This window comes from Pelodiscus sinensis, chromosome 2 (genome assembly GCF_049634645.1).
Source record: "Pelodiscus sinensis isolate JC-2024 chromosome 2, ASM4963464v1, whole genome shotgun sequence".
NCBI classification, from domain to species: Eukaryota; Metazoa; Chordata; order Testudines; family Trionychidae; genus Pelodiscus; species Pelodiscus sinensis.
The window spans coordinates 200,315,609-200,341,407 of record NC_134712.1 but is presented as its reverse complement, the minus strand read 5'-3'; the positions used below and the strand labels follow the sequence as shown (position 1 = coordinate 200,341,407).

Genomic DNA, 25,799 nt, shown 5'->3' with positions numbered 1-25,799 from the left:
AACTCTGGAATCTCTTCAGAGGGATGGCTGCCCTTGATTCTCAGGGGATAGATCCTTAGAGTATGGAAGCTACCTGTATCCCTTCTCAGCAGTTCTTATCCAGTATTTTAGTCATGTTCTCTTTTCTAGTCATGGCTAGGCTCCAGGTTTATGAAAGAGAATTCTTACCACGAAACTAAAATTCAGACCCTGCACTGAAAAATCACAACAGAGGAAGTATAAGCTGCAAGTAAAACTGTTGAAAGCATTTTAAAAGGGAAGAGTAGTTTATTCGATAAATATTTCTTTCACTGACATTTTTTTTTGTTTTAAATTAGGTGAAAAAAGATTTGAGTGCCCAGAATGTTCTAAAAGGTTTATGCGGAGCGACCATCTCTCCAAACATGTCAAAACTCATCAGAACAAGAAAGGTGGTGGAACAGCCCTTGCTATTGTTACTTCAGGAGAACTGGACTCTTCAGTTACTGAGGTTCTTGGCTCTCCGAGAATTGTCACAGTTGCAGCAATTTCTCAAGATTCAAACCCAGCAACCCCTAATGTTTCATCAAACATGGAAGAATTCTGAAAGGATCATTTATACAGACACCTAGTGCTGCACTTAAGTTTACATACCTTTCATGATATGGAAGTGGGCTGGTAAAAGTGGATTACAGAGCAGGAAATCATGTTTTCTGTCTTGACTTCTGTAAGTATTCCCAGATGGAGGGTCAGCATGAGAAGTGTACACTGGTGCAACAAGACAAATTTTCAAAAATACAAACAGCGCAAATTGACATACTGGATAAAGAGTTGGGGGAGTACTGGTTCCATACTGTACTTTTTTAGTTATGTGGCTCTATATTATATAATTGTTTTAAAAGAAAAAGTTCCCTCTCTTTTAGCATTTGTGTGTTACTATGTTTGTAAAATCAGACAATATCAATATGACAGGGTGGATCTTGATTAGGATTGTTGTCCTTTGGAGGTACTTTGTTTATAATCTGAATCTGTAATATTTTCACAGAAATTTCTTTTCCTATAAGGCACAGCAAAAATGCATAAGAATTGAGTGATAATTATTTCTTTGCTCAATTCCGTAGAGTATGTAAATTGATTTTGGCCGTCTTTTCTCAAGATTAGAAATTATTCAGATAGCGGTTGAATATTCATGCTGCAAAGCAGATCTGAGGTGCGGCTCAGATAATTTTGACCACTACATTATAGTAGTGTGTATAAATGACAATCAGTGAACTCAGATTTCTCTCTTTCTTTGGAGAGTTAAGAGATATTTAGATTTAATGCAAACATTAGAAAAAATTAACTACAGAAATATATTAACATAAGATTTTACAGAATTAATATCTTTATATAGGATAATAAAATATGGCAAGTTATGTGTTTTAAGTTTTGATATTCCAGTTCATTACATTTTAAAGACATCAGGAATCCATTTGTTAATTAGTCACAAAATTCATAGTTCTGAATATTCACATTTTATGAGAATACTTGGAAAATAGTTGGACAACTGAATTGTTTAATGAAATTTGTAACTCATTCTACAGTTCTGTCCTGTAAATATAAGTTATTATATTACAGTTAAGGTGAAGAATTCTTTATATTTTGACTAAGCAGCCAAAGAAAAGGACAAATTATGACATATTAATAACAAAAAAGGTAATTGTAAATTAATACATTTTTCTTTCTCTCCCTCATAATCATCATATTGTATTCCATTTGTGAGTGTATAGGCTGGTAAGGAATATCCACCACCCATTTTTTGAATAAATAATTTTGTACTTCTAGTCACAAGAGAAACTGGGGGAGGGGGAAAATAGAACACAGATATCTTTTTATCATATGACAATTGATTAAAAAGATTTTATTATATTTCCAATTTCTATTAACTTAATAGAACATAATTATTGGAGAAATAAAACAGCTGAGCATTTTATACAGAAAACCCCTAGTGTGCATACAGAGGAAAGATGGCCAAATATTTCACTCAGGATTTTGAATTATTTCCCATAGGCGTAAATGGAATGTTTTACAAATTTAGCCATTTGGTATCTCATTATTTTTAAAATTTTTATATCAAAATATTTTTGTTATATAAAGGGGTGTGCAAGAAAGATCATTCTTTTGCCTTCAGATTAAAGATGAACAGTTTATTTGGAAAATGTTTGTATGAGACACATAACAAATATCTTGTACATTCCCTCAGAAAACTTACTTCTCATATCAATCTTGTGATGTTTCATGTATTTTTGAAGAAAGAAATACCAATCATTGTTTACACTGTGTACACTTTAGGCCAGCCCTTTGTAGCGAAATATAAAGCTGAAGGTCTTTTATACTTTCAGTTTACATTAAAAGCTTAGAGTTTAAAGGAAAAACAATTTTACACTGTGGTTATAAATTTCAAGTTTCTTAAAGCTTTTGTAGACTTGTAACAAAGTCTTTAAATTTTAGTTGAATTTTGTACATTCTTTTGTATATTTTATTTAAAGTACTCTCAACTGATGTATTTGGATTTAAAACATCAGAATCAATTAGATTATTACATTTAATACAAATGAACATTAGGTAGTTCTAATTGTTAATTTTGTTATATAGGAACTGAAACATCAAATACATGTTTTATCATTATGCTTCACAATCAGTGCTATAAATTTCTTTATGCAAAGAAAAACTTTCCTAATGTTATAATCATGTTTCTTAGATGTTAACAGTTTTTGTAAACTGAAGGTATGAGCATTCTGCCCATCTATTTCATATTTTTTCATTCATACTTATGTATGCGGATAAGAAACTGAAGTCATTTTTAATCTATAATGAGTCCCTTTTACAAATGTATCAAAATCTAAATCCGGTTAGCTTCATAGCATCTAAAGTACATTAACTTATGTTAGCAGGTGCACATTTTATTGCTGGAATTAGAAACATTTTGACAGTCTGTTCTGCATACCATTCTGAGTCCACTTTTCTGTCTTAGAAGGATCGTAAATTTCAATGTCCTTTATTTGACTCAGTGGGATATAGCTGTTGTAAGTAATAGGGCACAGATGTGCAGTAGTATCTTGTTTAATGGCATTTCACTGTTCATTCCTTTTGCCACTGTTATGAAATTTTGCTTTATTGTAATTATCAGTGCAAAGTGTATTTATCATGGTAGAACTCCAGTGTTAGAATAGATTTTTTTCTTACAATATACTTTCTTTGGTTAGTTTTGTGTATGTGTTGCTGATTACATTAGAAATTGGTGTTAAGTCATTATTTATCACACTCTTTCACGAGAGCAGTAATAAAAGTGTGTAATTTAGGAGAAAAAGTTAATTTGTCAAACTTAGGTAAGCATGATGTTTAGGTCCTATTTTTCAATTTTATAACTGTTTTATTGCAACAATATTTGTATTTAAGTCTTCATTTTAATGCCTTGTGGTGTTTTTTAATGCATGTCACTGAATTGTCATCCTGCATAAATTGATGTGCAGCATAGGGTATTAAATCTACATAATGATTTTGAAACAGAGAAATAGATGGTAAAAATGTAAATGTTTTGCAAAAATTCCTTATAAAAAGTTTTGTAGTAATATTTCACTTGTAAATTGTTTTCTAAAAAAATAGAAAAATAAAAAAAGAGAAATAAAATCAGATTTCCCACATTCTAGAATTTAGAACTGAATTCTGCCAGCAAAGCCTGTAAGGCATTAATTTGACATTTTTATAATGCTGATTTTTTTTTTGTAGATTTGGAACTAAAATTATGTACAAGTTGTTGCCTGCAATAATATTTTGCAAGTAACCTATTAAAATTCCCTTGAGTTAAAATGTTTCTTCATTTTAATTACTTATAATATGCAGTAGTAATAAATTATGTTTGAATGATCTGCTCATCAAGAAGAACAGTAGAAAGCAAATGCTTCTCAATGAAGAAGCATTGGCAGCAGCCTCTGGATTCATGTAATTAAGACCTGTACTTGCTGGTCTGTGTTCCCTGACTGGCAGACTCCCAGCAGGGAATTAAAATTGCAGATTCCATCTCTGTGAGTTTTGTCATGCTTGTTCAGCTCTCGGGAACAGGAGTTATAGTTATGTCTGAACACAATCATTTTTATTAAAAAACATTACAAGAGGTGACTGCAGAAAAAATTGAACTAAAATTAGAAATACCAGAAACTAAAATTGCAATATTATTAAGAAGGAAATGACAGATGATAAAAACCAAAATGTCACAGATCAGAAATGGAAAAAAAATGTACTGTTTCCATAAAAAGAATTAAGGTACGCACTTGAGTACTCAAAAAATTATTCTGGGTTTCACTTTGTTTCAGTGATATAAAAGGATTTGTGGCTCTGGAAAACAATGTAGCAATATTTTGCACTTATATAATGCCTTCTACCTATAAAACTTAAGAGAATTTTCTAATGAAGCCTTCCAGAATTTCTGATAGACATATTTAATATTATACAAAGAAACTGATTGACTTGCTCTGTGTTTCTCACAAACTCTGGCATAGATAGGAACAGAATGTAAATTCCTTATTCCTAGTCTTGGTTTAAGACAATTTTCTCCTCTAATATAGACCTAAAATCTTATGAGCTTCATTGTATCTACGTTTGATGAGACGTTTAATTTCAAGTCTTCTTTACTTCCATTTCAGTAGAATAACTAATATAGGTTAAAACTCTAAAATCCAGGATTCTCTGGTCTGGCAACATCTGTGGTCCGGCAGGACCAGGGATATCACTAAACAAGACAGCTCCAGCTGGCCAGGTTCAGAAGTGCAGCCTGGGCTGGACTGGTGGTGGGGAGTGAATCTTCAGCAGGGCTGGCACGGTGGGAAGCATAGCCCTGGTCAGGGCTGACAGGAGCGTATTCCACCTCCCTTTCTTCAGCAGGTTCCTAAAGGCAGCAGGACCAGTGGCCAGGAGCGCAGCCCCGGAGGCTGGCGAGGTGAGGAATGAAGCTGCGCCTGGGGCTGTCTCAGTGGAGGAAACAGTCTCTGTCAGTGCTGGTGAACTAGGGGTAGGAGGGGGCACAATTCCAGTCAGGGCTGGAGGCAGCCAGTCCAGCCCCTGTTTGGGGCTGGCATGCTGGAGGGGCACAGCCCCCGTCAGGGCTGGCACAGTGGGGGGCTGGAGGCAGTTGGGGGGTAGCAAGGAGCGCAGCTCCAGCTGGCAGCAGCGCCTACAGCTAGATAGGGTGCCTTGACCTCTCCTTGTCCGGCAAACTTCATGGTTTGAGACCACTCAGGTCCTGAGGGTGCTAGACAAGGGATGTTCGACCTATACCAAACAGAGCTTTTTACTGTAGTCAAAGTCTAATAGAGGTTGAATTAAGATCTACGGTTTCATGTAACCTATTAGTAAGTTTATATTACAAAATATTAAAAAAGAGATCTTACAGAGGCACAGCAATTCTTGTTTTACCTATTCATAGCTGCTGTTTTAAATTTTCTTAAATTGTTGAGAAGAGAGAAATCCTCTACTTTGCACCCATTGCTGTAGTGCAGTATCAGAAAATGTAACACAAAACTTAAACCAATTAGGAGACAGGATAAATATTCAAACTTTCCTTCTGTTCCCTGCATGGTTCCTTAAAATATGGCCATTCTATCATCTACTTTTTTTCAAATGTAAAATGTAGTTCCAAACAACATTTCTTATACACGCTTAGATAAAACAGTAATACAAATAATAACATTGTACCTGCATTATATATAGTTTTGTAAAATAGGTTCTCTGAAGGTAAGCTGGTAGTATAACCTATCCAGTTAAATGGCAAATACGTATTAATTTTTTTCTGTAATAACCATGGATCAGCTCCTTACCTCCTATTCCTCACCCAAGCATCTTTCTAACAAATCTAGGGGTTCTGTTAGATTAAGGGGAATCCTCATGTGGCATAGGGCTGGCATAGCAAGCCCTAAGAGAGTAGTATGTTAGGAGTTTGCTGAGGAAAATGAGATATATCCAGAGTCTGGTCTGCTACAGCAATTTATGGCTGCTGGAAACTCCTTGGAGGAATTGCAGCAGGATGCAACTTAAAGCCAACCAGCTGTCCCCTATACTGTAAGGATTGCTCTAAATTGAGCTGAGTTGGCTGCACAAACAAGGAATGTAAAGGTGGCCTAAAGCCACCCTTCAGGTAGTCCATCAGCACAGGTGAGATGTTGTTCCAGATGTCTGTGACATAATGGAAATGATTTACCACCAGGAAAAGTATTGTGAGAATATTCACTTTATTTTCAGAGTTCTAACATAAGTTGAAAAACACATCTGTCCTTCAGGAACACTAAAGTTTAGGCTTCCTAGTCTGTTCATAGAAGGCTTTAATTGACTGTGGTATCTAAAAACATACATTATATAGTTCTTATTGCTCAAGTGGAATTGCTTTCTTAAATACCTCCATTGAGATTGTTGGGGTGTTTTGTATTGTTTCATTGTTTTTTTAATTAGATTCAAAAGTACCCATCCACAAATGACTGTGGATCAAGGAATTTGTGTGTCTCGCTGCCTTTCATAGATGTTAATGTTGAATATAAGTTCCATGGTTATCATTTTTGAGTTTAGCTTGGAAATATTCTTTCTTTTCCAAAAAGTCAATAACACTAAACCACAGTCTCAGTTAATTACAACAGCTGTCTCTTTCTCTAACTTAGAACACTATAATCATATTCTTCTCCTGATTGATGTGATAGCCTTTGAATTTACTGTAGAAAGGAGCTTCTTTGGGACTACATTGAGTGCTCCTGGGCACCATGTAATTTTGGCAATCCACAAAGTCTTACCGGCTTGAGTATTATTTCAAGATCTGTCATTTTCTTTCTCCTGAGTCTGCCCCCCTTCATTGCAGGCTGGCCTGAACTACTCTTAAATGGGCACAGAAGGTAGCAATGCAATCTGCTAGCCCCAATAGGAATTCAAAATGTCTGGAAAGCTCACTAAAATGGCCAATTAGCAGAAAAGTTCACCCTGTGAAACTGCTCGGTTTTTATGGGTATTGGGTCTTTTTGTCTAAACAACTCCACACTTCAAGAATACCAAGTCCATCTCCCCACTCTCAGGCTCTCATCTGCTGGCACTGTGATCTGCTAAATTTGTGGTTCTACTAAAAGTGACTACAATGGTGTAGTCCCTTGTGTAGGCTTTCCATAGGAAATAACACTCTCATTTAGCCAGTTCTTTATTGAATTGGATGACAGCAATCTATCCTTTGTATTACGGAGGAACTTGGTAGCATGGTTAGGCTTACATTTTAAAATTACACATACATTTTCTAAAAGTTGATGCTCTATTGGTGTGAAGATTTTTTGGGGTTTTCCAAATGCTGGTTTCTGTGTAAATTCCACACGGACTTGAGACCGGAGATTTTGAGCAGGTATATATGTTTGGTTTGCACCAATACAGTTACTCTCTTTGTGCTGGGTACTGAAGATAGAAGGCATGGTATGGTGCCCACATTATTTCTCCATCAGCACCAAAATCCAGTACTGCTTTTGCTACCGTGGGCAAGTTCACATCACCACCAAGTGCAACATCTCCCATTGCTTTTCTCTCTTGAACTCAATCCAGGTCCGGTGAGTCTTCATGTGTCTGTGTGAGGAGGGAAAGAGGGGTGTCCTGAAGACATTAGGTGTACAAAAACCTGACCAAGAGGGTACGGTTTGAAGGAAGAAGGAAAGGTTAGGTTTCACTGGTACTGGAACTGGCTCCCGCTTATAGACAAAGGATAGGCATCCATCATTGCCAATTAGGAGCTCTTGGTACCATCCTGCTCCAAGAAAGATCTGCTGACCACCATGCCCCTAGACATTCTGGATCCATCGGTACCCACTTCTGGGTCCCTTACACTCTGAAACCTTTATCTCTCTGGAGGATATCTCTTTTTGTACCATACCCTCAGCCTGTTTCTGGATCCAGTCCTCCTCAGGGGCATCTCAACACCTTAAGAAGCTACTCTGAGGGGAAGGAAATTGTCTCCTCCCCCTTCCACCAGTAAGAGGTGGTATCCACGAGCACCATCGGCACTTTTGGTAGAATCCAATTCTGATGAATCTAGATGAACCTTCATGCTGCAGGGAAGCCAGACCAGCCAAAGGCTCCAGGATATCTGGACAGCTGTCCTCATAGACATAACTGCCCAAAAAATCAACCATATCCAGTGTCTTGGGGCCTTCCGCAACTAGTCAACCCTTTATACTGACCATAGTGGAGGTCATGGCATCTCTGTGCTAAGCATCCTGGATCTGTGCATGAATCACAATGACCTCATCGCCAACACCAACTGACCTCATCAGAGCACTCAAAGAAATTACGCCAAATCCAGTAGTACTGATAATTCCAGTGGGTATGTCATCTCCCTCCCTGCTAACACAGTTGCTCCATCATCATTGTTCTCACTTGATCACAGACAATTGGCAGAGGGTGATGACTAAACTCCAGAGCACACTCAAGAAGGTCCATTACATACAGTGTAGGATCCTGTTCCTTTTAAAACTCTCTGACTCCACTCAGGTATCCCTCCTAGTCAATAAACCAGCCAAGGCAGTGTACCATATTCATCGTTTTGTGACACGCTCTGAAATTGTCATACTTGTGCAAAATTGTCACTCATGCCCAATGCCTTAGAGTTGCAGGCACTCCAGAGAGAACCAGACTCCAGCACCTGAAAGCAGCCCCTATAAACAAGGGATCCAATCATCTTGATCTTCTTAGGAGGAAGTTATTTTCATTGATCAGGCTCCAGTTCAGAATTGCTAAGTACCAGGCTCTGTTAGCAAATATTTATATAATTACGTTTGTGGAATTCAAAGACAAACTTCTAGGCCGTGTCTACACTGCACCGCTTTTCCGGAAAAGGGATGCAGATGAGACAAGTCGGAACTGCAAATGAAGCGGGGGATTTAAATATCCCCCGCTTCATTTGTATAAACGTGGCTGCTGCTTTTTTCCAGCTCGGGGCTTTGCTGGAGAAAAAGCGCCACTCTAGACGGGATCTTTCGGAAAATAAAGCCTTTTCCAAAAGATCCCTTATTCCTGATTTTAAGAGGAATAAGGGATCTTCCGGAAAAGGCTTTATTTTCCGAAAGATCCCGTCTAGACTGGCGCTTTTCTCCGGCAAAGCCCCGAGCCGGAAAAAAGCGGCAGCCATGTTCATGCAAATGCCGTGGGGGATATTTAAATCCCCGCGGCATTTGCAATTCCGACTTGTCTCATTGGCACCCTTTTCCGGAAAAGGGATGCAAATGTAGACACAGCCCTAGAGAAGAAGACTCAATTACAAGCTCTCACTGATTATGATAAACTGGTGGCAAAGACCTCATTTGAAGAGGCAATAGACCCAGCAGATTATGCATCTAGAGCTATCGCCATAGTCACATGGCATGAATCATGGCTTCATTTTTCAGTATTCCCCAAGGAACTTCAAAATACCATTGAGAACTTGTCCTTGAGAACTTCACTGAGTCCCATCTCCAGTGAAAAAACCAATTAGTAGTTACAGTTGTTAAAGGACTCCAGGATGATCCTACATTCCCTGAGAATTTATACACCAGCCCTAAAAACATCACAGAGGAATATGAGCAGTCCTCCCTTACACTGGTTTTACCACTAGTGCCCTTAACAGACCTCCCCAGAATCACCGGAAGTTGCAAAGCCTCAGAAGTGTGGCTTCCTCCACTTCAACTACCACTGCTCAGCTCCACCTATCTTCTGCTGAGATGCTTGAGAACTATGTACTCTTATTGATGCTATTCCTTACTGCTTCCAGTTCTTTGCTGGCTGCCTCATCCTTTTTGCCAATACCTGAAGGGCAATAACAGTGGACAAGTTGGTACTACAGATCATCCATTTCAGTTGACTTTCTTCCCCACAAATCCACTCTCACAAGGACATCCTCCATCAGTAAGTCCTACAACAAGGGGCTATAGTGCCATCTCAATATCAAGGAGGTTATACTCCTCTTATTTCACAGTTTCAAAAAAATAAATCCAGGAAGGAAATACATTCTTTATACCAGCTACATGTTTTTATTTGAAAAATCAAAGTTCTATGTGGGCACACTTTCATCAATAATCTCCCTTCTGGAGGAAAACATGTGGTTTGTAGTTCTCAATATGAAAGACTTACCTTCGTGCAGACATTCATCCATCCCACAGAATATTCCTCAGGTTTCAAGCAGAACAGGAGCACTGCCAGTTCAGAATACTTCATGCTAGATACAGCACCCAGGATCTTCATAAAGGTCACCTCAGTGGTAGCAGCACAGATGAAACAAAATGGCTACACCATTTTCCCACATGTGGAAAATTGGCTACTAACAGGTATATCCACTTGGGATCCAATAAACTACTATATTTATATACCATCTTCTGATGTCTATGAGAGTCAAATAAAAAAGTCCATTTTGACTTTCATGAAAACTATAAAGCCTAGACTCAACTTCAGTGAAGGCCTCTTCCCTATGGACAGCTTGGTAAGACTGTGGCTTAAGGTATGCAAGAGACAAGGTTTTCCCTACTAGGTCTCACAGCTTCATGTACCCATTCATCAAACTTCACTGCAGAAGATTTTGTTTAGCTAAATGGAATAGTTTTTCCATGCATACCAGAACCCTGAAGAGGCCTAAACTCTAAAACATAAAGTTTTGTGACAGTAAGAATGGAGCTCCAGGTAGCTGACCTACAAATGCAGGTACTTCTTAGTGTAGGTATTTCTCAAAGAGATGCTGAGGTTGCTTGTGCTCTAGTAGAATGGGCTCTAACCCTGTCTCAGAGAGTAATGGGAGCCAATTGATAACAAAGACCAATGGAGCCTGAGAGCCACTTTGAGAGTCTCTAAGCAAATAATACTTGTCCCTATGGTTGATCTGCTATAGCAACAAACACCCACAGTGATTTCCTAACTGGTTTTGTTCTTCGCAGAGAAAATGCTAAAGGCTTCTGCAGATGCAGCTATTCAGACAGTTGCATCCTCATACTCACACCTCCTTTTCATATACTGCTTACCAATCAGACTCAAGCCTAAACTTGTTGATGGTCATAGAATCATAGGACTGGAAGGGACCTCGAGAGGTCATCGAGTCCAGCACCCCCCCCCCTCAAGGCAGGACCAAGCTCCGTCTACACCATCCCTGACAGATGTCTATCTAACCTGTTCTTAAATATCTCCAGAGAGGGAGATTCCACCACCTCCCTTGGCAATTTATTCCAATATTTGACCACCCTGACAGCTAGGAATTTTTTCCTAATGTCCAATCTAAACCTCCCCTGCTGCACTTTAAGCCCATTACTCCTTGTCCTGTCCTCAGAAACCAAGAGGAACAAATTTTCTCCTTCCTCCTTGTGACACCCTTTTAGATATTTGAAAACCGCTATCATGTCCCCCCTTAATCTTCTTTTTTCCAAACTAAACAAGCCCAGTTCATGAAGCCTGGCTTCATTGGTCATGTTCTCTAAACCTTTAATCATTCTTGTCGCTCTTCTCTGTACCCTTTCCAATTTCTCCACATCTTTCTTGAAATGTGGCGCCCAGAACTGGACACAGTACTCCAGCTGAGGCCTAACTAGTGCAGAGTAGAGCGGCAGAATGACTTCACGAGTTTTGCTTACAACACACCTGTTGATACAACCTAGAATCATATTTGCTTTTTTTGCAACAGCATCACACTGTTGACTCATATTCAACTTGTGGTCCACTATGACCCCTAGATTCCTTTCCGCCATGCTCCTTCCTAGACAGTCACTTCCCATCTTGTATGTATGGAACTGATTGTTCCTTCCTAAGTGGAGCACTTTGCATTTCTCTTTATTAAACCTCATCCTGTTTACCTCTGACCATTTCTCTAACTTGCTAAGGTCATTTTGAATTATGTCCCTATCCTCCAAAGAAGTTGCAACCCCACCCAGTTTGGTATCATCTGCAAACTTAAATCAATTTATATCCATTTGTTTTTGTGTCATCTTTGGCACATAAATATCGCCATTCCCCTCCAGGAATTTATCCATCTGATATATTTATAAAGAGCAATCATCTCTCTCCTCAGCCTTCTTTCGTTAGGCAAAACAAGCCAAGCTCCTTGAGATTTTCCATTGCTTGGATCACTTTAGTAGCCCTTCTCTGCACTGGTTGCAGTTTGGATTCATCTTTCTTAAACATGGGAGACCAGAACTGTGCACAGTATTCCAGATGAGTTCTCACAGTGACTAATAGTACACTTTCCTAACTTTACTTGAAGTGCTTTGCTTGATGCACCCTAAAATACCATTAGCCCTTTTCTCTGCCTCCTCATATTGCCCTGGTCTACACTAGGGAGTTATTTCAAAATAAGCCCTTTATTTTGAAGTAACAAGTAGAGCATCCACACTATCAAGGCCATTATTTCAAAATAACGGGCTTGCTATCTTGAAATAAAAACTCCTGCTTGTCATGAGGAATAACACCTATTTCAAAATAGTGTTAGTGTGGGCGTTCAGCTGCTGTTATTTTGGCCTCCAGAGGCCTCTCACAGCTGAATTTGTGGCCACTCTGGACGCACACCTGATAACTCCGTCATCAGCCTGGAGCAGGTCCCCCTTCCTCCCTGCTTCCCAGGATGTCTCCCAGGGCTCGGACAACCCCTGTGAAGGCATTTCAAGTGAGTTCCATCACTTTCCCTATACAATTGTGGGAGTGGGCTGCAAGAGGCTGCACATTTCTCGCTCAACCTACTTGGCCTGCGTCTCGCAGTGCACATGGAATGCCAGTCTGGAGCACTCAGCCCCATGACACACTTACACAGGAACCCTTCCCTTCTTCTCACAGGATTTTGGATAGATCTGCCTTACTCTGGCCTCTGTGATTGGACACCTTCCTGTGGCATGCCACCACTAAGGAGGCTGGGGTCCTGGAAACACACAGCAGTGCAGCACATGGCACAAGCTAATACCAGCACTTGAGCAGCATCTGCTCTTGGTTAAGCACGACAATGCAGAGAAGACCAATCCCCTAAATGGGAACCTGCCAGGGGGAAGATGAGGAAGGGACCTAGTAGCAAGTGGCCTTGGCTCTCACACACCTCCTCCAACATCCTCTCCTCTCCTCTCCAGTGGGCAGGGATAGAAGTTCTCTCTCTGCGGAATGCCGCCAGTGCTGGACCTATGGTATGCCGGACTCAGTAGGAAGCTGAGCTGCCCCGTCCTCCCCCTCTCATCCATAGGTTCCTGGCTTGGCCGGTACCCTTCCATGCCTACTTCTCACTGGGATGTGGAGGTAGCAAGGCTCCCTGGGACACCTGTGCCCCTACAGGAAAGTGCCAGTTGGTCATGCATAATCTACCTTTTGTAAAATCATGTCAAATGCCTTATAGTAATCTAAGCATACTACATCAGGACTATTATCTTTGTCAACCAAACTTGTAATCTCATCAGAAAAACATACCAAGTTAGTTTGATAGGATCTGTTTTTCAAAACTCCATGTTGATTTGCATTAACAACATTGCTTTCCTTTAAGCTTCTGTATCAGCTGCTTCATTATCTTGCCTGGGAGGTCTAGTCAGGCTGACAGACCTCTAATTGCTTAGGTCACCCTTTTTAAAAATTAGCACATTTGCTTTCTTCCAGTCCTATGAATTCTTCAGTGCTCTGAGACTTCTTGAAAATCAACATTAACAGTCAGCTTTTTTAAACGCTTGCATGCCTCCTGGGAGAGGCATAAGGATCTTGCGTAAAATGGCATTTTTGCACACACACAAAAAGTCCACTGCTTCTTTTTGCACAAAAACCCCTTGCGCAAAAAGAAATGGCAGAAAATATGCTAATGAAATTGCGACTCATGCAAATGAGTCCCTGTGATGAACAGGCTGCTGCAAGGGGGTACCAAAATCCTGACAAGCAGAATGGCCCCACTACCTGTGTGAGGAGTGATTCATTACTTCATAATTAAGAGAACTAACGAAGAAAACGATTTTCAGGTAGCAAAATAAAAAATGATTTACTTCACACCTGCCAAAGGGAACTTACTTAATTTTTAAGTTCTAAAGAGTAAGAAATTGATAAAATTCATATAATGTAAAAATGTCTGAGTCTTGAGTGCATTTAACCAGATAGTTGCAATCATACAGTGGATGATCTAAAAGGTGAACCCTGGTGTGAAGAACGGTGTACATGCAGTTCACCATGGAGTAAGTTCTGTTACCTGGTTTCTGAAGAAATAATACATGAAAGCTGTAATTTACATTGCAGACAGATAGGAAGTAATGATTTATTACACAATTTCTTTAGGTTAGCAGTTCAGAAGTTATGGGAGTGACAGCAGGTTCACTTTCCATCTGTCTTGGCTTGAATATGACATCCAAAGGTGATAAGTTTTTCTTTAATAGTTTTCTATTTTAACTATAATATTTATTTATCCATAGAATGGGTACATGGAATTATAGTGAAGTCTTCCCTACACTGCCTGCCTTGACCTGATTTAGTGCATGGGTTCTGTCAAGATTGCCATCAAAGGTGCCTGTTAGGGCTAATTGTGATCATGGTTTTTTACGAGGTCTACAATCAGGGTTACCAACCATCCATAAAGCCATAAATTTGGCTACGACAAATCAGGAAAGAGATCTTGGAGTTATCGTGGACAGTTCTCTGAAAACTTCCACGCAGTGTGCAGCGGCAGTCAAAAAGGCAAATAGGATGCTAGGAATTATTAGGAAAGGGATAGAAAATAAGACCCAGAATATTTTACTGCCCCTGTATAAAACTATGGTTTGCCCACATCTTGAATACTGTGTACAGATATGGTCTCCTCACCTTAAAAAAAGATATTTTGGCCTTAGAAAGGGTTCAGAAAAGGGCAACTAAAATGATTAGGGGTTTGGAATGGGTCCCATATGAGGAGAGGTTAAAACGACTGGGACTTTTCAGTTTAGAGAAGAGGAGACTGAGGGGGGATATGATAGAGGTCTATAAAATCATGAGTGGTGTGGAGAGGGCCGATAAAGAAAAGTTATTTATTAGTTCCCATAATAGAAGAACTAGAGGACACCAAATGAAATTAATGGGTAGCAGGTTTAAAACTAATAAAAGAAAGTTCTTCTTCACACAGCGTGTAGTCAACCTGTGGAACTCCTTGCCAGAGGAGGCTGTGAAGGCTAGGACTATAATAGAGTTTAAAGAGAAGCTAGATAATTTCATGGAGGTTAGGTCCGTAAAAGGCTATTAGCCAGGGGATAAAATGGTGTCCTTGGCCTCTGTTTGTCAGTGGCTGGAGAGGGATGGCAGGAGACAAATCGCTTGATCATTGTCTTTGGTCCACCCTCTCTGGGGCACCTGGTGCTGGCCACTGTAAGCAGACAGGATACTGGGCTAGAAGGACCTTTGGTCTGACCCAGTACGGCCGTTCTTATGTTCATAAACATATAAACTGTATCTTATTTTTTAAAAGGTAAGAGGAAACAAAGAAACAAGCCCTTGCTGAAGAGTGAATGGTTGGCTACCTTGCAAAGGGAGGGCATGATCACCCTGCTCGGGGGCTCACCCTTCTCCTGAGGCTACTACCCTGGATCTAGAGATAGGGCATCCCTCTGGAGCAGGGGTGAACACAACTTAAATTTCTTATAGATACTGTCCTATTGCAACCCCAGTCCCTACCAGCTTTTTAAATAGCTCCCTTCTGGCTTTTGCTGCAGCTCAGCTAGTTCTTGCTGGAGTTGCACACCAGGGCGCATCTGCTTACTTTCACCTCTACTCTGGAGTAGATTTCCTACAGTATCTGCAACAGCGGACCGTTCTGACGGGGAGTTGCTGCTCCATTGCTGCCTGGAAATAGTGTGCAAGATGCAAAGGTGTACTGACATACTCAGGCAGGAAGTCTCTTCCTGTGTGTTCTGCTTGAAAAAAAGATGTTCTCTTTCTATTTAAGCCTCAGCATAGGACCCATTTCTTTACTGACTCCACACAGAGCAGTTTCAATTAGATCAATATGTTCTGTTTCCATTAGATGGCAATTGTTTCCTTTTTCTCTACTGTCCTCCATTCCATAAGCCAGTGGGTCCTAACCTGTGGTCCACAGGTCCCTGGTGGTCTGCGACAGTAATGCAGGGGGTCCCTGGAAAGTTTAAAAATTATTTTCCTTTCTTTACTTTTCTTTTTTTCCCTCCCCCTCACCCAGGGGCTGGTCCATGAAATTATAATATATTGAAAAGGGGGCCATATGCTTGAAAAGGTTGGGAACCATTGCCATAATCCAAGAGACCTTTCTGAACTGCTACTTTTGTCTGAGCCATTCACTTCCAATGTGAATGCTATAAAGAGGTCCAGTCATGTCTAAATCTGTGGGAGCAGAGTGGAACTTGCACCTTCACTTGTGCTGAGATGAAGAGAATTTGAGGCATGTATTGAAAATAATGGGATGGGTTAGGAGCTGATATCACAGGCACTAAACAGAGATGGGGTGGGGGAAAGAAGGGGAGAAGAGGTGTGATCTACAGGATAAAGCTAAACATTTGCTAATCTTATTTTTATTTAAATTAGTTTTTTTGATGAATAGCTTCCTGTTAACATTTTAAAAGTGTGCTTGGAAAAAACCTCTCCCCAAGTAAATCAATACACAAACTCTCAGAAAAATGTACGGGAGCTGGCAAAGGGTCCACCCCTCCTCCCCCATTCTTGTATATAACTGTCTACTAAGGTCAGGATTGCAGAGTCTGCCGACTCATTTCCGATAGGTCTCTCGTGGTATCAACTCCCAGTCATCTTGGGTATCTGAACTGCTGATCTATAAGAAAAAAGGTCTATAAATTATTACCTCTCCACCAAACTGTGGCATCTACATATATGCAAATACTGCGTGCATGTTTCTTTATTCCAAGTACAGTGCGATGGTTTAGTTAATGTACTTTCTTGGAACCTTGTTACAATCTTACATGCATTTTTAAGTGTGAGTGCTGGGTATAAAAACACAGCATGAGTACTGGACTGCTTTAAAAAGTGAAAAAATGGAGAATTATTTTTCCACACTTACATTTTATACCAATGATTTGTGGTCACTTATTCTTACTTACGTTTTGTTGTTTCAACACCGAGCAGCGGTTTGTTCTTAATCACAAAAGTTGTCACTTTAAACCACAAAACTATCCGTAACCGCTGCGCGCCCACCTCCCCTACTGAGCGCTGAGACTCACCAGGGGAGGAGCGCACATTTCACGCCAAAATCGCTTCGTCGTCGTCTCCTCTTCCGTGCTCCATGCCATGGCATCACCCCACCCCACCTCACCCCCACTCCAGGCCAGACAGTCCCCTCACGGCTTCCTATTCAACTTGGCTCCCAGGTCGCCCGGGAACTGCGCGCTCCGAACTGCGCGAGCCACTGAGCGAAGCAGTTCGCAAGAGCCCCAGCAAAAAGGGACTGCACCGCCGTGTGCGGGGGGGGGGAGAGGCTGAATTTGGAACTGTATCAAAGAGCGCGACACCCCACCCCCCACCTCTTTCTGAGCCCCCGTCCCACCTGCTGCAAATTCTCTGTCTCCCCCTCCACGCCCAAGTCTGGTGGCAGGCGGCGGTTCGTTCCCCAGCTGGAGCTGGCCTGACTGGGAAGAGGTGTGTCCCACTCCCTGGAGAGGCGGGGCCGGCTGGCCTGGGGGCTCCGTCATCCCCAGGGAAACAGAACGCCGCGGCCCTGCAATTTATGGCAGCTGAGGTTGCAGCCGACGCTGCTGTAACTATTGCCCTGGCTGCTTCTCAGGGGCCGCAGGCAGGGCAGCCATAGAGCCGCAGGCGAAGTCCAAACGCAGGGCAGGGGCGGAAGGAAACTCAGACAAGCAACTGCGCGGTGTCCTGTAACCAAGGGGATTTTTCATGCGCTGGGGCTGTAGAGGGGACAGAGTTGCAACCTAACACGGCTACATCTCTATCACCATCCAACTAGGGCACTGCATTTTCAAGAGGACACTAAGTGGCATCTTTTGCGTAGGTGGGATTTGGAAGAAGAGGGACAAGTTATTCCCTGAGCAGCTACTTGTGGGGAACCCTTTTGCGCTAACGCTGCTCCCACCAGCCCCTCCAATTCTCGGGTTAGAGATGGAGGAGGAAGAAGAACAGGCTACACAGGAAGAAAGTTTCTCAGAGGATGAGCGGGTGCAGTTTGTGGGGCATCGTTTGGCACTTTTGCTGAAATTCCACGTAGAGAAATGGAGCAAATATCTTGAAAATGAGGAGAACCAGAAAATCCTGGCAGAGTTTTTGAACAAAAACGAGCCAGCTCTTTTGCTGTTTTCCTCCCCTCTTGTCGGAATGTTAACAGCTACGCAGAAGGTAAGGTGCTGAAGTTTGAATTACAAATACCATACAGTTCGTGATGCTGCAAATATATGCATTGGTGTTTTATCGCACCTAAGACCTTAAGGTAGTTCATGAAAAGCACAATTCTACTGCGTGGCTCTTTCAGGGGTAGGAGCTTCTGATGGGTGGACTGAAGCGTTTCAATATTACCAGAGATTGGCAAAATTGGACATAGCTTGGGAGTAGAGTTTAACATAATCTCAGTCACTATCACCAACAACGTTTCAACCCTTCTGTTTTTGTCCCCACAGCAATGATTCTAAGGGGGAAATAACTTGGAGATGAATGAACGTTTTATTGAAGTGAATTTCACTTTAATTATATCTTTAGTATAGAAATTCTAGTATTAATGCACTCTGTAGAAACTACTTCAGTGTCAGACATTTCTTTTGCCCCTCTTCTAACTTCTCTCAGGGGTCTTTCTTTTAAAACAGTGTAACTCAGCCGGAGGCTTGAGAGCAGCAAGTGGTTTTGCAATGTCTCCTGTGTTTCTTGCATCACATGATATTAAAACACTGTGATTTAATTATTAACCATTCAGCATGCTTTTACTGTGTTATTAAATAAGTTATCAACTTGTATTAAGTTATTAACTCATCTGCTGTGAGAATTATACAGTGTGTGTGTGTGTGTAAAATATACAGTATTGTAATAAAACAATGACTTCACACTACTATGGTTCTGTTGGGCAACGTTGACTGGTAATTTGACTCCTGAACTACTCAGGTCTGATTACCACAGAGAAATGTGATTAAGATTTAAGATCAGGCATGCCTTCACACTGTGATTAGTTACACAAATATATTCATTGAAGTCAATTGGAATGTGCATGGGAATAAGTGCTCACCTATGAGTGTGGGGAACCCAGTTTTGTCCACAATAACTCAGAAGACTCAACTCTCTAGAATATTAACCTATCTTGTTTAAAATACATGGGTCAAATCCCGGCTCCACTGAACTCAATGGCAGTTGTCATCAATTTCAGTGAGTCCAGGATGCCATCCACTGAATGTAATAGCTAACAAGCTGCTGGTTTTAGCTAGGAACACAAGTAATTTTGGGTACTTAATATTGTGTATGTGTGTTCTTTAGTTAATACCTTGATTCTGAAAGATATAACTGTGCACTTTTTGAAAATACCCATTGTACATCAGATTTAAAAAAAAAACTCTTGAATTATTTTGATCATTAGCTGTCAACTGAAGGAAATTTCTATCAATAACACTCTAATGAAAGTAACTGTCCTCCAAGATGGTTTCTACCCACCAGAATTGGGTCTCTGGGGGAACAAAATGAATTAGTTTGGTCAGCATATTATCCAATTTCCCTACATTCATTTAAAAAAATACTGAGCCTGTTGCCCTCTTGCCCCACATTTCTTGTTGCTTGGAGTACTATTCTGATAGTACAGTTTAATTTGTAACCCAGAAGGTTAGGGGTGTTTTGTTTATTTTTTTAATGAAAACTTAAATTCTAGAGAACATTCCGGATACAACTTACAACTGTCAACTCATGAAATACTTCCACCTCACTGAAAACTAAAATTGAAAGTTTGGGACTATATTGTTGTTCATCTAACACTTCATGAAAAGGAATGAAAAGAGAATTTATTGTTGTATGTGTATTTAATAAGTAGGCTGAGCTGCTGTCAGAAACATTCATTTAGCTTGTATTGGGTGGAAGTTACGATCTTATATCAAGGGATAGAATTTGGCCCTATACGTTATCTGAAAGTGCAGACATTATGTATGGGGTTAATTTATTTTCTATCACCAAGATGCGAATACACTGTTGTCCAGAAATGTGACCACAGTTCTGTGTGTGTGTGTGTGTGTGTGTGTGTGTGTGTGTGTGTGTGTGTGTGTGTGTGTGTGTGTGTGTGTGTGTGTGTGTGTGTGTGTGTGTGTGTGTGTGTGTTTTGGTTCTTGTTTTTGAGTGGCTTTTTAAACTGGTGCTTATTTGCAAAAAACCAACCACAAGAAGGTGAAAAATCAGACTCTAAAGCAAGTCCAACATCTGGGTATAAGTTTTGGACACTCTGCACAGGGATTCTGAAAAGGTGTTTCAGAATCCCAGGCTGCTATACCGCGAACTGTTTTGTATTTCTGTGCCCTGCTCCCTCCACTCCGGTCGAGCAGGCCTGACCAGGAGGACCTCAATATTATGTCACCCAGAAGGCCGTTCATTACTGGTGTTCTATTCTCTGACTGCTTTGTAAGTTCATAGGACTGATAACCTATTATTCTCTTTCTTTAGATACCCAACGATGTAAAACATAAAGTAGTTTGCATTATGAAGACCACAGAATGCATTGGAAAGGACAATTATAAAAAAGACTTAGTATTTGAAGAGTTGTCTGCAACCCCACTTGAGCATACGGTTGATTTCATAGAAGAGGTATTTAGAAGTCAATATTTTTAATAATACTTAAAATATGAATGCTGCATTTGTAGTTTTAGATTTGTAGCAGATACGGGACTACACAAAATAATGCTTACACTGGTAAAAGGAAAAAAATCACAATAAAACTGTTACCTAGACGTGTCACAAAGGGATGAGTGGTGGAGGTGTTGTCATAGGTTGTTGGCTTATTATTTTTGCTGTAATTAAAGTGATGTTATCATCTGACTTGTTCTTCTACAACACATTAAACATTTTGTGTAACCTGCTGGTAATACGTTAAGTGCATGCTTGATTCTGTTCAGGAATCTAGAATCCATTTTTAGCAGCCCGTATTTAGTGAGGGCCATTGACATCCTTTTTTCCAAAGGAAGTCATCATGAAAAATGGGTCATCATAAGTCACTTCTGCTGTGGTTGATTCTCTCATATCCAGGCCTACTGAAGTAGGAGATGGTAGTTAAACGCCAAAAGTTAAGAGTATATGCAGTCATTACTCTGGGTCATATCTATGTTGATTTAGATAACTAAAATGCTTTCATAGTCACATAAGCAAAGGGGGTTTTTTTTGGTGTTAGTTTTTGCATCTAAGAAATCTGTAACTATTTCATAGAAAGGGCAGGGGTGCATGATTTTTTTTTTTTTTTTTTTTTTTTTTTATAATGGGAGTGCTGAGAGCCATTGACTCAAACTGTAAACCCTATAGATGATGAAAGCCACTTTAAGTCAGGGTGTGCAGCGACAGTCCCAGCACTCTTTGTTCCAACCCCTCTGAGGAAAGGGGTATAGGCCTGATAAACTTCTTTTATATACACATCTCTTTTCCTTACTAATAAGAATTCAGTTCCAGTCAATCCAAGCCAAACTTTCATTCCATTCTTTCTGAACCTTTGTCTGAAATGTAAATCAGAAGGTAAATATATATGCGAAGTTTTAAAATCTTGTCAATCTTTAGTTATATTATTCTATTTCTTAAAAGAAGGAATATGAAAAAATAACTGGATGTGGTAAATTGTGTAGAATCAGGCAGATATCAGAAATAATTCATTTGGTGTGCATGTTATTTCCTGTTACATAGACGCATAGTCATATTATCCAAAACACTTTACTTTGGGTGCTTTTCAGTCTGTGCTGGTTGGCTTTCAGGACCAACTTGAATGCTGATAAAAGCAGTGCAACACCTTTGACATTTGTGAAGTTGCCTGCTTACACTATGATTGAATTGACTCTGAGTTATAAAGTTGCATTTGGAATCTTATGGTTGGAAAAAGAGCATTTTAGAAATGTAAGTGCTTGATTCCTCAGATCTCTAGGTATCACTTCTTTGTGTTTGGATCTATAGCAAGACGGCTATTTCCTTTGAAAATTGTACTTAAAGTATTTCTCGTGTTAGTCACTGCTTCTGCTGGATGTCAGGTAAGATACTTAAACATGGTAAAATTGGTCTTGAGTTACATTATTCTAAATCCACAGAAGTCAATCGAATTACTCTAGATTTATACTACTGTTGTCTAAGGAAGAATTTGGTCCTCAGTATGAAAATAATTCAGTCAGAATACAAAAAGTGATAATTCCTGGTAAGCATTAATAAGAGTATATTAATACCTTTAATACTGAAAAAGAATCATAAACATAATTTAATTTTATATTTGACTAAGAATATAATGGATTTCAGTAAGGTGAAAAATATGTTTCATTATTTCTTAAATTAATAATGATAGATGCTAAGACTAGAAAAGGTACTGCAGCTTCTCTCTATGTTGGCCAGTAACTTTGTTGACCCTGAATTGGTCTTTTTGTGGTGATCTTGTTGTTTGAGAGGAAGTTATTATTTGGGGACAAACTTTAGCAAACTTACACTGGAAAGATAAAGGATGAAATTCTGGCACCATTGAAGTCAGTGGGAGAATTCACATTGACTTCAGTAAGTCAAAGTTTAACCCATTTAAGTGGGATCCATTTTTTTTATAGAGGCTGGCAAAGTCTAGTTTTTTGAAAATCTCCTCGAGTGAGTGAGGCCACAAACTATAATGAAAAGAAGAGGGAAATTTGCTGCTGATGAGGTCAAGGATATGTCTGTTGTGTGGATGCCTTAGTTCCAAATCCCACATTTACTTGGGATCCTATTCTCCTTTGTGAAAGCTAGTGTACATGGTTGGGCGATGCTTCAGTTTGTATTTCCTATTACAAATTAATTACTTTTTCTGATTTGTTGCTATGGAGGATGTGTATCAGCAAACACATTTGGAATTTAGTTGTAACAAGTCATACTGATAGTGTCACTCTAGCTTTTTACATACTAAAGTCGGCAGAAATCAACTGAGACTTTCACAACAGAAGCACCTGTTCAAACACTTGATTTAAAGATATAGCATAACCTGAGATGCCTCATGTGTTGCTGATTATTTAGCGTAGAGGGTGAGAGAGACTTCAGCAAACATTGACAACAAACATGCACTTACACCTTTTTAAAAGTAGCAAAAATTTGGATGGATGAAAAAATGAAAGATTAGGCATTTAAAATCAATTTTATCATGTCTATTTAGTGTATAAAGAAGACATTTCGTTAAGAGCTCCTAATGTTCTCATTGGAAACAATTCTTCACAATATGCAATAAAATTTCACACCAGAAGGGGAGTATTCATCACAAATAAGAAAATAAAATGAAAAATCAAACAACTTGCTCCTTTTCACTTCTTCTTCTTCTTCTTCAAAATAAAACCAAGCCACAGAAGTTTCCATAAAACTTCTTAATAAAGTCTAAATTCTGATTCATCTACCATATCCCTTTTGAACACCAATCCGTTCCAAGGCACAGCCCTTTTAGGGATAGATCCATCTGAGAATGATCACCAACCATGCTGGGAATGGGTGTCAGGTGCCCGAGTCCTGTAACTACCTGCTGAGGCTTTAAAAGGAGTTTCCAGGGGATATTAGTGTCAGGAGAGAGCTTCAGGGATGCTCTTCTGTGAGCGAAACTTACTGATGATGGCGATGTGCCACCAAGGCCAGCCATGAAGGAAGACTGGGGAAGGAATTGTTCTCAAGAATTGAGGTTAAGGATTGGGGAAGGTTGCCCTCGAGCAGGGGTGGGGGGCCTTTTTTTTGGGTCAAGGCCGCCAACCCACAAAAAGATCAGTCAGGGCCACGCACAAGTGAGAAACAAAAGCAAACCCCAAAACCTTCTGTGACGTGGCCCCCAACCGAGAAGGAGAAAAGGAGAAAGACATTCCCCACATTCTCCTCACACACCAGAGCCTAGTGTGGCCCAGGCCTGTAGATTTTGTGTTCCAGCCTGGCAAGGGAATTGTGGGGGTCTGGAGCACAAGCACAGGGTCTCTAATGTTGGGTGGGAGCTCAAATCCTCAGGGGCAGATCCAGCCAAGCCGGGGGTTGCATCCAGCCCCCAGGCCTTAGATTCCTCACCCCTGCCCTAGAGAAAATTCTAAATGTTGGCATGGGACTGTCAGAGCTTCTAGGGTCTTGTGTACACGGCAGAATGTAAGTTGACTTAAGTTACATTAACAACCATATGTTGTTTTAATTACATTGGCTATACACATCCACACAACACTCCTCTTGCATTAGCAGTGTCTTGCATCATGGTTAGTTTTCCCACTGTGTAACTTGCCAATGTGAGGATGTACTCACTGTGCTGTAATAAAGTTCTTCCCATACCACCATTCCATTGGCTTTCAGCTTCATTTTGTGCCATTTATTAACAGCACCCCCATCTTTGCCTGAAAGCACGGATCCTGAACTGGTAACCAGTTTAGTGATGACCATTATGAACCTAATGTGGTTGGTTCTGCAGTATTTCATGAGCTGGGAAACAAAGTGAATCTATGATGTCAGTCCTGCTTGTGTGCAATGGAAAGAAACAATTCAAGATTGCTGCTGGTGTTCAAAGAACAGCTCCATATGGTGGACCATCAGTATTGGACTCAGGAAACAAGCACTGAGTGGTGGGATTGTATCATGGTGTATGTATAAGATGATGAGCAGTGACTGCAGATCTTAGGGATGTGGAAAGCCATCTTCCTGGAACTGTGTGCAGAGCTTGCCCTGGCTCTGCAGCTCAAGAACACTAGGGTGAGAGCTATCCTTTCAGTTGAAAAGCAAGTGGCAATTGCTGTATAGAAGCTGGGAAATACAAACTGCTACTAGTCAGTCACAAATCAGTTTGGTTGGAAAATCCACCACAAGGGTCGTAGTGATGCAAGTATGCTGGGCCATTAATGCCCCCTGCTACGAAGGACTGTGACTCTGGGTATTGTGCAGGAAATACTTGATGGCTTTGTTGCCATAGGATCCCCTAACTGTGGGGGGAGATAGATGGCACACATCCCAAGTTTGGCTCTAAACCATCTTGCAGCAGAGCACGTCAACCAAAAGAGCTACTTCTCCATGGGCTGTTTCACTGACCTGAATGTGAGTTTGTCACTAAGTTCACAATTCATGCATCTTTTGGATCATTGTACTGTACAAAAAGTGGCATGATGGGACTTTTTTCCAGACTGCAAGATTCAAAAGGGGGATGTGCAAATGTTCATTGTGATCCTGGGAGAGCCCACCTACTTCTTATTCTGTGGCTCATGAGGCCTTACACTAGGAACCTAGACAGCAGCAACAACAGGCTCAGCAGAATGACTGTTGAACATGCCTTTGGCAGATTAAAAGGTTTCTTGTGTTGCCTTTTTGGCAGGTTAGATGTCAGTGAGGGAAATATTGTGATGGTTATGGCAGTCTGCTGTACTCTGCATTACATTTGCAAATTAAAAGGGGAAAAGTTTCCCTAGGGGTGGATCATCTGGCTGCTGATTTTGAGCAATCAGATACCAGGGCAATTAGAGGGACTCGGGTGGTGGGGATGGATTAGAACCGGAGAGGCTCTGAAGGAGCTTTTTGTTTAACAAGCACCAGTAATATTTCTTTATATGATTAATTTTGTCAGGCAATGTTTATTTGCTGCCTTAAATGACCCCCGTAATGCTTCCTGAGCTTTAACTGTAGTACGCAAATGTTCCTGCCTGTAGCCACTGTATTTGAATTTAGCTGCATCTACAGTGTGTATGACACAAATAAAGACTTTTTTTTGTTTAAAAGAC

At 40.4% G+C, this 25,799-nt stretch overlaps 2 protein-coding genes and 1 long non-coding RNA gene across 12 annotated transcripts in view; 2 read left to right on the top strand and 1 right to left on the bottom strand.

Annotated features, from left to right (window-relative positions):
• SP4 (Sp4 transcription factor) overlaps positions 1–7,260 on the top strand; it is a 51,236-nt gene extending 43,976 nt beyond the window's left edge. For all 4 annotated transcript variants that reach the window (XM_006138347.4, XM_006138346.4, XM_006138344.4 and 1 more), the window contains exon 6: positions 318–7,260. In XM_006138347.4, coding sequence (XP_006138409.2) covers positions 318–565 — 248 coding nt within the window. In that variant the 3' untranslated portion in view covers positions 566–7,260. The remainder of the gene's footprint in view (positions 1–317) is intronic.
• Positions 1–17,599, bottom strand: part of LOC142827321 (uncharacterized) — a 37,418-nt gene extending 19,819 nt beyond the window's left edge. The window contains exons 1-2 of one of the 4 annotated variants that reach the window (XR_012902003.1): positions 17,459–17,584; positions 7,254–7,575 (exon numbers count right to left, since the gene is read on the bottom strand). This is a non-coding gene — a long non-coding RNA (uncharacterized LOC142827321). Of the gene's footprint in view, positions 1–7,253; positions 7,576–17,135; positions 17,424–17,458 lie in introns of those variants that run through there. The other 3 variants (XR_012902004.1, XR_012902002.1, XR_012902001.1) reach the window with 3 other exon arrangements.
• DNAH11 (dynein axonemal heavy chain 11) overlaps positions 17,446–25,799 on the top strand; it is a 273,839-nt gene continuing 265,485 nt past the window's right edge. For all 4 annotated transcript variants that reach the window (XM_075922225.1, XM_075922224.1, XM_075922226.1 and 1 more), the window contains exons 1-2: positions 17,446–18,264; positions 20,548–20,688. In XM_075922225.1, the coding sequence (XP_075778340.1) occupies positions 18,031–18,264; positions 20,548–20,688 (375 nt within the window). In that variant the 5' untranslated portion in view covers positions 17,446–18,030. The remainder of the gene's footprint in view (positions 18,265–20,547; positions 20,689–25,799) is intronic.